Source organism: Panonychus citri, unplaced genomic scaffold, assembly GCF_014898815.1.
Source record: "Panonychus citri isolate SS breed McGregor unplaced genomic scaffold, ASM1489881v1 Contig00023, whole genome shotgun sequence".
NCBI classification, from domain to species: domain Eukaryota; kingdom Metazoa; phylum Arthropoda; class Arachnida; order Trombidiformes; family Tetranychidae; genus Panonychus; species Panonychus citri.
The window spans coordinates 1,448,026-1,463,834 of NW_026515428.1; the positions used below are offsets into that span (position 1 = coordinate 1,448,026).

At 30.5% G+C, this 15,809-nt stretch overlaps 1 protein-coding gene across 2 annotated transcripts; it reads right to left on the reverse strand.

The window, feature by feature from the left end:
- Positions 1-674: 674 nt before the first annotated feature.
- LOC128395544 (protein big brother-like) lies at positions 675-15,311 on the reverse strand. Of its 2 annotated transcripts, XM_053355979.1 has the most exons (5): positions 14,687-15,310; positions 14,525-14,611; positions 14,331-14,426; positions 13,951-14,202; positions 675-1,185 (listed from the first exon to the last, which is right to left on the reverse strand). In XM_053355979.1, the coding sequence occupies exons 1-5, from the start codon at positions 14,819-14,821 to the stop codon at positions 1,126-1,128; spliced, it is 630 nt and encodes a 209-aa protein (XP_053211954.1). In that variant the 5' UTR covers positions 14,822-15,310; the 3' UTR covers positions 675-1,125. The 2 variants fall into 2 exon arrangements, with proteins under 2 accessions (XP_053211954.1, XP_053211963.1); XM_053355988.1 differs by lacking the exon at positions 14,331-14,426 and having other exon boundaries at positions 14,687-15,311.
- Between the last annotated feature and the right edge of the window lie 498 nt (positions 15,312-15,809).

Sequence of the window (15,809 nt, forward strand, 5' to 3'; positions counted from 1 at the left end):
AAATCCACCCCGTTAGCTTATCACCCACTCTGATCACCTCTCTCTCTCTCTCTCCCACTCTCTCCATCCTCTCATTCATTTCCATTGTAAAATATTAAACTTTTTTTTTCTTCTTCATCTTCTTTACAAAACTTCATCCCTTTAGCTACAACAACCCAACTGACAATCAATGACAACAATTATCTCTCAATATCTGTTAACCATTGTTGATTGTCACCTACAATTTAAATCAACAATTCTCTTCATAATCTAATCAACTTAATCAACACAATCAACAACATTTTCATGATTGAAATTTTCAAGTTCAAACCATTGGACAAAAAGTTTCACCAACAACAAAAAAAATTACAATTTCTTGTAAATCATAATTTAGTTTCAATAATAATTTAATTATAATCATAATTAATCATCAAATTTTATCATATAATATATATAATTAATATTGAATTCACTTTAGTCTCTAAATGTTAATTTAAGTTAATCAATTGTTAGCAATTTAAATCAACTTGAAATATATATAATATTTATATGCTTATACAGTTGTATTATTATAATATAATATTGGGTTTACCTGATTGTTTGATTAAATGAAATAATCAATTTGATTTAGTGATTTGTTAATATAATTAAATTGTTAATCCCGTTCAATTAATTGTGATAAAAAAATTTCAAAGTTTATCATTATAATCATTGTATTATTTTGAATTTTTTTTTTGCTTTTTTCTTTAGGATTAGGATTAAAGGATTTGATAAGGATTTGGATTAATATTATTATCATCAATTGCTTATTGTTTTTTTTTGTTCAATAATCATCATCATCATTTGAATCAATCAATTGAATTAATTAAACACACCCAATATATTTATAATATTTAGGTATTTGGATGGGACTTTGTACACACACTGGATTAATTATTAGGATTAAGATTTATAATCAAGCAGTTTAGGTCATTTAATTGGTAACCATGATGATGATGATGATTTTGATGATAGTCCATCCATGAAAACCTTGGATATCACCGGAAAATTAGTTAATTGCTTCATCAGTAATCATGGGAATAGATGAGATTAATAGTGGTGGGAGTGGATAACACGGAGTGAGATAACACTTAACAGGATTAGCGATTAAACCATCAATGAACGTCCAAGTTGCATTCCACAGAAACGATTATCAATCTGATTAGGCTTAAGAAAATAGAGAAAAAGAAAACAACAAATTAAGATTAACAGATTAGTGGATCAAATTTAATCACAATCAGAGGGAGAAAACGTTTAATTATTACAATTAGATGAGTAGTTATGTAATAGAAGAGTAAATTTGAACTGATTTCAATTCACTTTGTTTGGAATCAGAATCAAATTCATGATCATGAATATGTCAAAGTGATGGAGATAATTTTTTTTCCTCTTCTTTCTCATACAACTTAAAATCTAATATTAAACAATCATCATCATCATCTTTGTGAATTGAGTGTTCAAGTGTTTACTGAGTACTTTCAATTGATAACTGAAGAAAGATAATGATAAAAGATGAGGAAGATAACTGATGATGATTATAATACTTGATCATCATCATCATCTTCCTAAAGTAAACCCACTTCACTTACACTTTCCACCCTTAATAATAAGTTAAATATGTCAACTATTTTAAATAATATCCAAGTGAAAAAAAGGTCTTCACATAATCGGATAAAAAATTATGAGAAAGAGAGAAAAGAAAGAGGATGAAGATAATGATAATGATGATGATGATAAAAGATGATAATTTATCCAAGTCAACAAAATCCCAGTCTTTTCTATAGGTTATAACTATAATTTCCGTTAGCATCCTCATCCCACCAACATTATCATCTCAGTATCATCCGGTTTGGAATCTTTCTAGTCTCTCTTTCTCTCTCTCTCATCTTTCATATATCATCTTCATTTTTCATCATCATCATTATCATTCTTCTTGTTTCAGTATTTATCATCCTAATAATCATCTCTCGCTCTCATCACCTTGTGCCAGAATTACATATCGCCTGGTCGACTTAATCTCTCATACAAATGAATCCTAATCGCCTTATAACAGAATCACATTTTTCATCCTTCATCATCATCATCATCATCATCTCTCTTTCTCTCTCACTCTCTTCATCCTTTATCATCTCAACAACAACAAAAAAACTTATTAGCACAAAACCTACTTGCCTTATGCCCTTTGCCCTTTTCATCATCATATAATATGCATTTAGCATTCTTACAATAACCAAATGAATACACACACAGATATACAATATTCAAACTTACGGATTAAAAGTTTAATACAAAATTTTTCCTCTCCATCCTCATCCTTATCCTCATATTCACAAAGCAGTAAGATGATAAAAAAAACTAAAAATCTTCATCTTTATCCCAATAGGATGAAAAAGTTATCTGGCTTTTGCTTATCCTTAAACCTATTCAACCTCATTGACAATATTATGTTTACATCCAATTGCTATTTATTATTATTCACGGTGATTTAGCATAATAATAATATTACAGAGAGAGAGAGAGAGAGAGAGAGAGAGATATTCAATTTTTTTCCAACAATTTAACAACAATCAAGCAATTGGCCTCATCATCCTCATCATAATCAATATGATTATCATTTTGTTCAACCTGAAAAATCAGGTTCCATTGTTTGTCCCACCCTATTGTCAATCCTTAACCTTTTATCCTTCAAGGTTAAGTCAATCTAGTTTATCCTCATCTTCATTATCATCTTTATCTATTTCATCATCATCTTCCTTAGGCCTTACCATTGGTAACGCCTTATTAATAATCATTAAGCTAAAGTCAAAATTAAATCCACTTTCAGATTATATTGATTGTTAATCTTATTCATTGTTGTTAATCGTTTCAATATTTTACTATCAGTTTGTTTTTTTTATGCAAGATTAAAGTTTGCCAACAATTAACGTGTTTAGATTTCAATTGGATTAAATTGTTTTCCATGGTTTAATTGTGATTAATTTAACTAGAGTCTAGTTTAACTAATTGTAATTATTTACGTTTCATTTGTCGCAATGTTTTTGTCTATCATTGATTTTCACACTTTACAAAATCGATTAACAATTAACTTGATCATTTAGTTTTCATATCGATTGAAATTGATTTTCATAAGTTTTTTTTTCATTTTGTTCATTTGATTGTTAACTTGATTGTGTATTTGATTGGGTTAACATATTTAACTATATTGAAGTGGTTTAACCTTTCACTTTTTGTCTGATAAAATTATGATTTTCATATAATAACCTTTTCACTGGTCAGTTTTCAAATGGTCAGTTTAACATTATCATGAATATTTAATTTCAAATTACCGTTAAGTTGAAGTTTATTTTATTCAACTGATTGTTTTCACCATCAAGATGAATTCAAGTGACTCGAAATAACATTATTTGGATACAAATTGTTAATTGTAATGCAATTGAGTGTCCACTTGATGGACAATTTAGATTGAGTGTTCTTATGTCGATGATGATGATGATGATAATGGCGATGAAAAGAATCGAAATAAAAAGTAAAATTCGAAAAAAAAATTTTCAACAAGTTTCAAGTTCTAAACCTGAAGTAGTTGATCTTGAGTTTTTACATTGAGAAAGTGAAGTTTGTATTCACACCATTTAGTAGTAATTGAAAGTGATTAAGATTGTTATTGTTGGCAGAGTAACAAGATGATTAAGATGATGATGATAAGAAGATGATGTTGATGGGTAAAAAAGGTAAAGTGATGAAAGGTGAGAGGGAAAAAACATTTCTTTCCTCTATCATCATCATCATCGTCATCATGTTCATATCGACAAACATACAAGGGATGGACAGAGGGCTATTTTATTATGCAAACGATGATGATGATGATGATATTCATCATCACGATGATGTAAAAGGTAGGTGATGATGGTGAAAACGGAAGATGAAGATGTATAATAAATAATAATAACAGTGTGATGATAATGATGACTTCGGATGCTGTGAAAATGAGATTACCAATAAAAAAGAGGAAGAAAAGGAAAGGAAGACAATTGTTCAAAAGGAACAATATAAATGATAATAATCATCCTCATCATCATCATCATCATAACAATAAACACAATATAGGTTAAGAGGTTGACCTTGCTTGGGACAGTGTCTGAATCGCAAAGGCCAAAGCGGAACCAAGAAACTATCGGGGTGGTTTTTGTGGGTCATACATTTACCACCTCCAACCTTATATACAAACTTCACCCTCAACATTCAATTATCATTATAATTATCATCATTATGATGATGATGACCGTCAAAATGAATTCATTATGGCGACTTATTAACAATTCAGACAATGATGATGATGAGAATGAAGATGAATACAATTAATTGTGTCAATGAATGAGAAATGTAAAAATTGAGAAATACAATTTTCAAGTGATTTCTTTGCAAAAAGAAAACTTTTTTTCTATTCTCTTTTCTATTTGATATTCTTATTTAATATATTGACCCACATCTCAACTTGACACGAGACTCTCTCTCTCTCTCTCTCTCTCTCTCATTTTTACCTATCACCCCTCGATATCCAACCCTCTTTATCATGTAATATCTTCCCTTTTATTGGTCACCTTTGGTTTCTTTCATCTTCATCTTCATTTATTTCCTCACCACCGGAACCTCCTGATGATTTTTTCTCCATCCTCATCACTTTCACCTTCTACCACAATCAATCTGATATTGATTCTGTCACCATCAACACCACACACAATATTTGTGTCCCTAATCACAAAGACTCACCAGTGGTAATATTTGCAAACTCGATACAAGGCCAAAGGTTATAACCTAATCTGCTATTAATCTGGAAAGTAAACTAATCAACTTGAAGCTAATCAACTTTAACCAACTAAACATTGTTACATACACGTTACAATGATTGTTACATTGATGCTATTTTTTTGTTATCGTTTACTATTTGCTTTATATTGAATATGAATACATGAAAAAAGTATCACAATTAAATGTTGATATCGATTGATTGTTTTTCAGAAAATCAACTTTTTGATTGTTTGTATTGTTAACTTATTGCCAATACGATATTGTACTTTGATTTTTTTTTCAATGTGACAACTAAGTTGCTATTCCGATGACCATCAATGATTGTTTACTGACCAGTTAGTAAAACGGGAAAAGGTAAACATGAAAAAAAAGTTGATTGTGTTGATTTATATAAATTGTTTCATTTAAAAATTTGTATAACTATTTGAAGGGTATTAATACATTGGTCAAGTAACAAAAGCGAATGAGAAAAAAAAAGATAAACCATTTTTGGTTTTCCACTATTTAGATGACCACTGGAATATGGTATTCAAAGGTAAATAATCATAATAATATATACGACACACACAGGTTCAGGTCATAGGTTTGACCATTTGACAATAGGGACACACCATAGTAGCCATAATAATAGCAACAAAATACCGATGGGCCACCTTGAGGTTAACCTTTTATGTGTCACATTGTCTGAGACCTCGAAGGGGTCACCGTTCACTGACCATCGACACACACACACAGAGTAAGAAAGAGAGTGTCAAAAATGAGATAATAGATGATAAAAAAGGGTATTCATGATGGAAGATGCTAAAAGATGATGATAAAAGATAATTTAAGAAGGTCAAAGGTAAGATAGAGAGAAAGAGAGAGGGAATATTAAGTCGAAGTGAAAAAAAAATCGATCAAATAAAAAGTCAATTACTTTGTGTGTCTATGGGGCTTTTAGTTGGGAGGGATAATCCAAATGGGATAAACAGTATTCATATGGTGCCGATGATAAAGGGACAAGACACTGAGTTTATCATAAAGATGAATGGATAGATACAATGTCGTAACAGTTAATGGATGAAAAATGAAGATGAAGAGGAAAGATATTAAAATCTAAGGAGAGAGACTAACTTAAAATCTCATAGGAAAGTGTGTCCATTGTAACGCAAATTCAGTGTTTCGATGTGATATATGAATAAAATAATTTTCTCCAAATTTTTCATGTTCGAACTTTTTCCTTTCTCTCTCTTTCTCTTTCTCTCTTTCGATTCTCTATTCTATTCTATTCTATTGTAATAAAACATAGTCCTAGGGGAGTTAATACAGTAGACACACACACATACATCACATAGGGATCAGTGAGATGAGGAGGATAAGAGGAGGTGGAGGGTGAAAGGGCATAGTGCTAATGGAGAGGGAGGTAAATAAATAATATCTTTCAATAGGAAGTCCACCAAAAAGGATAACTAATAATATCATAATATGATCATTGAGTTTTTTTGTTGTTGATGAGGATGAAAAGTCGTATAAATATACAGTGTACTTTGTAAATGTCTTATAAACAATCATCATCATCATCATCCTGATCATCTTTTTATCATCAATAAACACCAATGTGTGTATTCACTGGAGGAAATGAAGATGATGAGAAACAATGTAAACATATTAGATGAGTGTGTCTATGGTGTCGACACGTTTAATATGTTACATTGAGAATTGAACATTTTTTATATTATTTATCTCTCTCAATTTATATTTACTTGAAAACTTGAGCGATTAACTGATTAATCTGTTAATGATTGAATTCTGATTGTAAATTAATTTCTCAATATTTACATTGAATGTTAATCATGTTCAATGATGATGATGATGAATTTTGATGTAAACAAAAACTCGGTCACCTCATTAACCTTCAAATTACCCATAACATGAGACACACTTTATCCTCATCCTAATCTTCATCTTCATCCTCATCCTCATTTTCATCCTCATCTTCATCATCTATTACCTATAATCAAAACTAATTGTTTAATTGCTTTATTTTCCTGTCTAATGGTTAATCAAACAATTAAATATTCATAACTGGTAGGTAATCAAATTCAACATTTACTATCAGTTATTTTTGTAGATCAGACAACAATCAATTTTAATTTTCTTTTATTGATTATCTTTAATTGTTGACTACAGTTTACCTGATAATGATACAATTAACTGGTTAACAATTAACTTTTCTCAAAACAACAACACAATCACCTTGACCTAAATAATCAAATATAAATATTATCATTTGTATGATAATTATTATCAATGAAACAAAAAAACTAATAAACAAATTGAATTATATATTTTTAATATTATGTTTAACAATAACAATTTAAACAAAAATCAATTGTAATGCTAATTGTTGTTTATATCTAACAGCAATTAAGCTAAATCTAGACATGATTAGTTGTATGATTAAGCTGAGTTGGTTTTGCGGGTAAACTGTTAATTATCATTGAGATTAATTTGGTTTATTTGATTAGATTTAATTATCTTTCTACAGGTTAAACTGAACTTTACATGCTCTGAATGAGTTAATTTCTCTCTCTCTCTCTCTCTCTCTCTCTCTTATCACCTTCCTGATTTCCACCACCCACTCTACAGAATCTTCACCATGAATATAATGTTCTATTATCGATTCTTTCTCCTCCCACCTTCCTCCTGATTCCCTCCCTTTGATCATCTTCTTCCTCTCCTCCTCTTGATAATGATGAACTTTCCTTCAACCTAATCAACTACCTTAATCTAATCATCATCATGATGATAATTATAAATTAACCTAAACTAACGATATGGTTCATCAACAATTACGTTTACGTACCAATAACCACATCAACTGAATCTGGTTTTTCAGGTATATATCACATTACCTTTTATCTCATCAATTGTTACCTGAAAATTTGATTTACAGGTAACAATTTGAGGCATTTTTTTTCAATAAATTATATCTTCTTGTCAATTGTGCTTTGTTGTTGCTCATTCTGCTTACATGAATTGTGGTGGTTGATGGTGATGATGATGATGATGATGGTGGTGGGTGAGAGGGAGAAGGTGGAATCAATTTGAACACACAAACAATTGTAATTGGCAACAATTTACTGTCTGATTGTTTCACGTTAACAATCAATATTCAATTGATAACGATTGTTGATTCTTCTTCAACAATTAGTAAACAATTATCAATCCAAATAGAACCTTTTTTATGGCTCAACAAATTTACTCAACAATCAGACTAATTAAATTTTAAACTTAATTAATGGAAACAAATGACAATCTAAATAACAAATCAATTCAACCATGAAAACTATTATTATATTTATATCTCATGAAGTTGATAATGATTTCCTATGAATATCATGAGAGTTCATGGAAATGTAAATGTTGGAAAAATTTCAAAAACTTTCAATTGAGAAAAGTTTTTTTCTCTTAACATTTGATTGTCATCTAAATGGTATTGATTGTGAGGATTATCATAATCTGAGAATGAAACAATTAACCATGAAGGTGTAGATTTGATGGTGGTGGAGGTTGATTTCAATTACCACCGTTGGCGAGTTAATTGTTTCGATGATTAAAAGGATAGAGAGAGAGAGAGAGAGAGAGAGAGAGAGAGAGAAAAAGTTCTTGAGTAACTTTCATCTTCTCTTGATTAATGATTCACTTCCATGAGGGTGGGGTAACTGTGGGTGGAGTAATTTGGTGTAAGTTCACTAATGATAATTCAAGTAGCATAAATGATAATAATATTAACAGAAGCAAAAAAAGTTTCGAACCTTGAAAAGTTCTAGAAAACTTTTCGAGTTCATTTATCTGCAGAATTTTTTTTCTATTACCCATTGAAATGTAATTCCAACTACACGAACAATATCCCAAATACACAAGCAACAATCAGTTAATTGTGTTAATTTGTTTGCCTCCTTTTCTGACCAATTACAGGTAAACCCACAATAATCAATCATCAATTATCACTTTTCAATCATCACCTCCAAATCTATCAGATCATGATCACCATGATCAGTGAGTTAATTTGAATTCAAGTGAGAAAGAAAAATATTTTTTTAATCAACTAAAAATCAATTGATTGCACTTTTTGTGTGTTTGACAAAAGTTTGATTAGCAAATTGAACGCGAGAAGCAAAAAAAAAAGATCAATCTATTAATTGTGAACAATCAAGGGATAAATAGGTAAACAATTATGGCTTTTAAACTGTCAAACGATTGAGAAAATTGTCAACAATTAAAGTAACAATTTACATTTCATTAGATCCATTAAATGGTTTAGATTATCAAACTTAATAATAAAATCATTTCTCAAAAAAATAGCTACTCATTTGAAAGGTAACACATTGATTGTTACAATTTATGCTTGATTGTTGATGATATTTATATGTTGAGGACGAAATCAAGGATTGTCAAAATATTACACATTTATTAAATCTAATTGTTGGACTAAGTCATTGAAGGAGCAAAATACAATCAAGAAAAACGATCAATGAAAAACTAAACAATCGAGGAAATAACAACAAGGAAAATAGAGAAAGAAAAACTTGAACCATCTCGATCTTTCATTTCCTCCTCTCTCTCTCTCTTCATCTTCATCTTCCACTCTTCAGTTGACCTCAATTCATCCAGGTAACCATTTCATACCTGTGACTATTTATATTACTCATCCTCAATATCGGCCATTGAAAGGGTGTTATTATAAACGCTGATGAGAGTTTAAGTTTACACTTCATTTTGTTTGGTGTGTCAAAGATAAAGGTAAATCCTGTCAATCATATTGCTACCTTTTCATGTTGATTACCTGTCGTTGTTGTTGTTGTTTATTGAAAGAGAAAGAAGAAAAATATTATTCGAAAAAAAGAAAACAGAAATTCTGTCAATGAGTGTTGACCATTGAAACACCAACAACACCAACAACAACAACAACACACACACACACACTTCAACTCGTGTCCATTTCTAATAAGATAAGAGGAATCAGTTAATTCAGTTAAAAACGGAATCATAACTGAGAACCATCAAGATTGGGTAACTCGTTTTAAAACTGATGAGAATGGGAATGGAAATGATGATAAAAACGATGATGATGGTGATGAAGATAAACTAATGTAACTAAAAAAAGTACCACAATGATAACAATTAATTCAAAGAAAAAGGGTTCTCAAAATTCATGACGATTCCAGAATGAAAGTGTGAATAAAGTGTAAGCCTTGGAGGTTTGTTGATTAATTGTTTCAGATGAGCTGATAGCAATTAAGAAAACAACAACAACAACAATTTAAATTGTACGAAACAAAAAAAAACAACACAAACTTGAATATCTTATCTTGATGATAATGAATTCACATTAATTGTATAATTAACATGAGCAAGAGCCACTTTGAGTAAATTGAAATTCATTGAGAGATTCAGGGTTTTTTTATACCTTTTTTTACATGATTATTATCAAAATTTCATCATCCTCATGATAATGCTAATGAAGATGATGATGATGATAAATTTGTTTTTCTTTTACCATCTCCATGATTCAAGTAAAGTTAAATCTGATGATGAGACAATAAGTAAAGTTAATTGGATGGTAAGTGAATCTAATCATGAAAAATCATGAACAAGTGAAAATATTATCATGAAAATTGATTCTGTTGTTGATTTTGATTCTATAATAATAATAATGAAATGATATACATAATATACTCAATATATACATAAAGATATTGAAAGTATAGATTCAATATAGGGTATTGGTTATTTCTAGTGAATTTGCTGTGAAAATAGATTGGGTGGAGGATTATGAAGATGATGATGATGATGATAAAAGTAGATACAATGGATAAGTGTGCTGGGAGAAAGAGAGAGAGAGAGAGGAAGAGAACCAATCAAAAAAGACTCAATATCAAGTATTGATGATGAGGATGAAGAGGAAGAGGAAGTAGTGGAACCCAAAAGAAGTATTTTTATACCCAATCTGTGTTTTCTTGTGTGGTGAATGTGAATCGATCGATAAACCAGAATATTGATCAGAGAGAGAGAAAGAGATGATGATGATGTTGAGAGATGAAGGCGGAGAAGGAGGAAGAGGAGGAGGTGGTGGTAAGGTTGTTGGGTGGAAAATGAAAGGAGGAAAACCAGGAAAAGTTTCATCGAGTAACCAAAAGACTTGTGACTCAATAATCAACTTGAAACTGGAGAAACATTGAATTTGATGATATAATGGATTGGAGAGAGAGAGAGAACAACTTGGAGATGATGATAATGATAAAGGGAAGATGGAGGGTAAGAGTGATAATAAGAGTAGAAGAGATTTTGTTGAATGATGTTGATGAGATGATGGTGAGAAAACAGATCATCATCATGATACTTTTTGAATGAACGTGAAAAAAAACGCGCAAAATCATCAACCTTTGAAATAAGAGATGACAGTTACATCTTATTTCATCGTGATTATCATTTTACTTTTTCCCACCGCTTCCTTTTTCCACCATAGAGGGAAAGAGGAACATGAAAAAACACCCTTGATATTAAATCTTTGGTTGAAAGTTCTAATTGTGTCATCATCAGGATTGATTGAGAATACGAAAGATTAGTGGAAGTTTGAAAATTCAAATTCGAGGTTAACTCATCTATTAGTGTCCACTAATGACTGACCCAAAGTGGTTTTATCTTTTAACAATGAGTGAGTAAGATTTTAATTATTATCATGATGATGATACTTTTCTTTGAGAATAACTTTATCATCATCATGTTCATCATTACTCTGGTCATCATTTTCATACTTTACCAAGTGGAAACACCAAGTGACCATGTCTAATATATCCTTCGTGTGTTATTATTATTTAATAATAGACACTCAGGTAGGAAAGGTTAGAACCTCAACTGACAGTATCAACAAACAAAAACTGGCCTGAGAATCGTTCTCACTGAATCGTTTTTGCAGCTATTACAATTAAAAAGTTACTACTAAATAGTTGACTAATTATCTTATCTTAGTCTCTTTTTTTACCTGTTATTATCATCATCATTATTTACATTGATAATGAGAATGAGTAAGATGATGATGATGATATTGTAAAGAGATATCACAATTAGCCATGACGAGAGAGAGAGAGAGAGAGAGACTAGATGATAAAATCTATGAGTTTGTGAAGAGAAAAGAAATAAACATTTTGATATTTTCTATTCTTTGAAAATTGATCGATTGATAATCAAAGGTCTCACAATGACCAATGTCAACACAAATTGACCCTTTCAAATCCTAAATTTGTCTCCAACTATCATTGACCTGGTTTCGTTTTCTTCTTCTTCTTCTCCTTGTGTCCAGCAAACAAACAAGAGACTGACCTTAAAGTGTGTTAATATTTGACCACAATGAGTTTAGAGGTAAAAGGTAAGAAAGAGAAAACCAAAAACCGTAAATAAACAAACAGGCACAAAAGAATCAATTGAATTAACAATTTAAATTGCAAACTATTAAATTAGAGCTCTCTCTCTCTCTCTCTTAATCATCATCATTATCTTCAACTTGTTCAAAACAAAATCAAGGTAATTAGAGGCTTCCGGAGTATCATATCAACACTATTAAGGAACATGAAAACCCTCCACCAACCATTTAATCACCTTTCTCACTCTCTCATAGACTCTTACAATTTAATTCATATTTGTGTGTCTGGGAAAACAAAGGTAAGTACTACAAAAACAAACAGGTAAGAGAGAGAGAGAGAGAGAGAGAGAGAGAGAGGGAGGGAGAAAGAGGAAGATTAAGATGATGATGATGATGAAGGTAAAGTGACAGTAGCAAAATCTTGTAACTACTTTCAGCTAACTGACTGTGACTTTGGGTGTTCAGGTTTTCCCTTTAAATTGACGGGTTAATGGCCATTTAAGCCGATAAACGGTCACAATTATACCCTTATCATAATAATAGTGTAATAATATAATTTTACATGGTGTTGACCTTTTTTTCAACAAAAAAAAAATAACTTATACTTGACCATCATACACATAAACTGACCATTACTTTTCTTTGTTTAATATTTACTTTTTGTATTAATAATCATTTTCATTCAGCTTCTTGTAACAATTAATCATGTTTACTATTGGTAAATGATTTGTTTTAATCTATCAATTAATTAATCAACTTTTTGTTTGTTGTTTTGATTGATTGTTATATTTAAATTATTGATTTTCAGTTAACATTTTCATTTCATTTGTAAATTTGCAATTTAAATTGTAAATTGTTGATTGAGAAAAATATTATTATAATATAATTATTATTACATTGCAATTGTCAATTGATTTGTTAAATTTTTACACAGGTAGAAATGTATATCAATTTACTTGATTGTGATTAAGGTTAATTGAATAAACGAGTCAAATAATTAAATTGTCAGTCTAACAATTGTAATTGGTTTAAAAGTATTATTTGTATTTGGTAACAATTAAATTGATTTTGGTGTTGTTTTTTTTTAAATGTTTCTCATTGCGATCAACATTAAACAGAGTCAAATCATTTTTTAAGTTAATTGTGGTGATTAATTGATTGAGATTTAAAAATAATCAATATTGTTAATCATCATTGTTAACTAATCAAGGTGGTAATTAATAGTAAATCGGTGGTGGTGGTAATAGGAATCAAGGAATAGATTTAGATGAGATGATGATTATCAGGGTGGGAAAGTGGATGGTCAATGTATTAAATGGTCAATCAAGGCAAGTCCACAATTAATTAAATTGTAAGCAAAATAATCAAGCAAAAAAATAATAATAATAATTAACATTTGATTAACTGTACATTGAGACAAAAAAAATCAGTGCATCACTTGCAGGTAAGATGATGAAGATGAAGATGAAGATGATGATGATGATGATCAAGGTGAGTAGTTGAACCAAAGTGAAATCTTTGTAATAATCAAATTTGATTGTTGATTGTAAATATATATAAATTATATTGAGATTGATAATAAATTAACACGTTTTGTCCCTCGTATTGATGATAAAGTTTTTCTAAGGTGAAACTTTTTCATTTCGAACAAGTGAAAAAAAAACTTTTTCTTTCGAACTAATTTGTTTTTCTTGTTTCGTTCTTCAGGTGATTAATCTTACCAGATTGTTTCTTTCGTTTTTTTCGTATAATTTATTCGAGGTGATACTTTTCTCGTTGCTTATTAGCGGATGTTGCATCTGCTTAATTTTATCGTTCCATTCCTTAATTTGCTCCCTCAGAAAAGCATCTTCAATTGCACCTCTCTCCTGATCGTATTCAAGACAACCGATACCTTCAAGTTTCTCCAGGTCAATCCAACCCTTACAGTAGACACAAACACCATTCATGATGAAACTTGACTTAAAATGAACCTGAAATCACATGGGAGAGAGAGAGAGAGAGTAAAGATGACAAGAGAGCAAAGTTTAGAATTCAATTGTTTAATTGTATATTGAGATTATCAAGGTGATCAGAATGGTCAAGCTATTGGTCAACTTACCTTATTCCTTTCCTTTTCAAAATCACAGTAATCACTAAAACCATTTACACATGAATTAAACACTAATTGTAGATTTGTTCCCGTTGGTATAAATACCTGGTGATTGATGGAAAGGTAAAAGTTTATATTGATTAGTATTTTGATGATATATAATTAACTGATTGATGGTTGTTAATTAGTGTTAATTAACTTACGAGATCTGTTGTTCCCTCTCGACATCCAGTTTGAAATCTTAGTCGACGTTCAACTAAAGGGCGATCTTTATAACCAACATAACGAATCTAAACAAATCAATGTGATAGAACAATTAATAATCAATTGATTTGAAGTTAATTAACTCATGATGGTTAACATACCTCACATTCACGACTTAATCGACGAAATAGTTCATCGGATTCAAATTTATCCTTCTGATTGGAAACAACTTTTGGTACTGAGAAAAGTTGTTTAGGTAATTGTTCAAAAATGGTTGGAGTTTCAAATGGAAGCATTTTGTTTGGTGGTTAATTGTTATACGAAAACAAATTCAAGAGAAATTGAATTAACTATCAAAATGGTTAACACACAATTATCATGAGATGATTGAGAATTTAGGATTTTTTTGTTGGAGTTTAAAATTCACTTTATTGATTGAGATTATCTCCTTATAATCCAATCAATTGTGTCTTTTTGTCCTCTAATAATAATGATAATTTCCGTTAATTGTTGTGTAGATCACAAAAAGGTATTAAAATTACTCATTGAATTAATTATGAGTATTAACACAATGGATACACTTAGAGAGAGACACACACAGGTAACAGGTAGATAAACACATACACAGAAACACAATACACTTGAGGTAATATCTTTGAATAGGATGAGGATGAAAACGATAAGAAGATGAGGATGAAAAGATGATGATATTACAATATTAACGACATGAAATGTTAGGGACTCAAGTCGCTTATCAAGTCGAGTGTGAGACAGAAATGAGGCAAGAATGAAGATGAGAAAAAAAGACAAGAGGGAGAGAGAGAGAGAGAGAGGATGATGATGATGATGAGAAAGAGAGAGAGAAGATGATGAAGAAAAAAATGATGAAGGAGGAGTTTCCAGGAGAGTGGAAGGCGGGGTCAGGGTGGTTTTGATGATAACTGCCAACCAATATTACCAATATCAGCCTATAGGAAAAGTGGGATTGACGGTGGATACACACATACACACACTCCACCACCATCTAGACCACTACCACGACCACTACCACCACCATCACCACAGCGGTATTTCACTGAATCGCTAATACATAAACATATGCGTGAGCATTTGGGGTTAGTTTTTTTTTTCTTCTTGCTGCTTTTTACTCTCATTCTCATTGTGACGAAATTTGAATATTATGTTAATCATAATCCATTGGTTTTAATTGTTGTTCTCATTTATGGGAGAAAATAATTTAATCAATGAACAATTTGCTCAACCAAATACTTTTTGCTTCAAGAT

Coding starts and splice junctions, on each gene's coding strand:
- LOC128395544 (XM_053355979.1), bottom strand. CDS start 14,821: ATGCTTCCATTTGAAACTCCAACCATTTTTGAACAATTACCTAAACAA. Junction 14,427..14,524: donor GAGAGGGAACAACAGATCTC/GTAAGTTAATTA, acceptor ATCAATCACCAG/GTATTTATACCAACGGGAAC. Junction 1,186..13,950: donor AAAACGAAAGAAACAATCTG/GTAAGATTAATC, acceptor TATTTTCTTAAG/CCTAATCAGATTGATAATCG.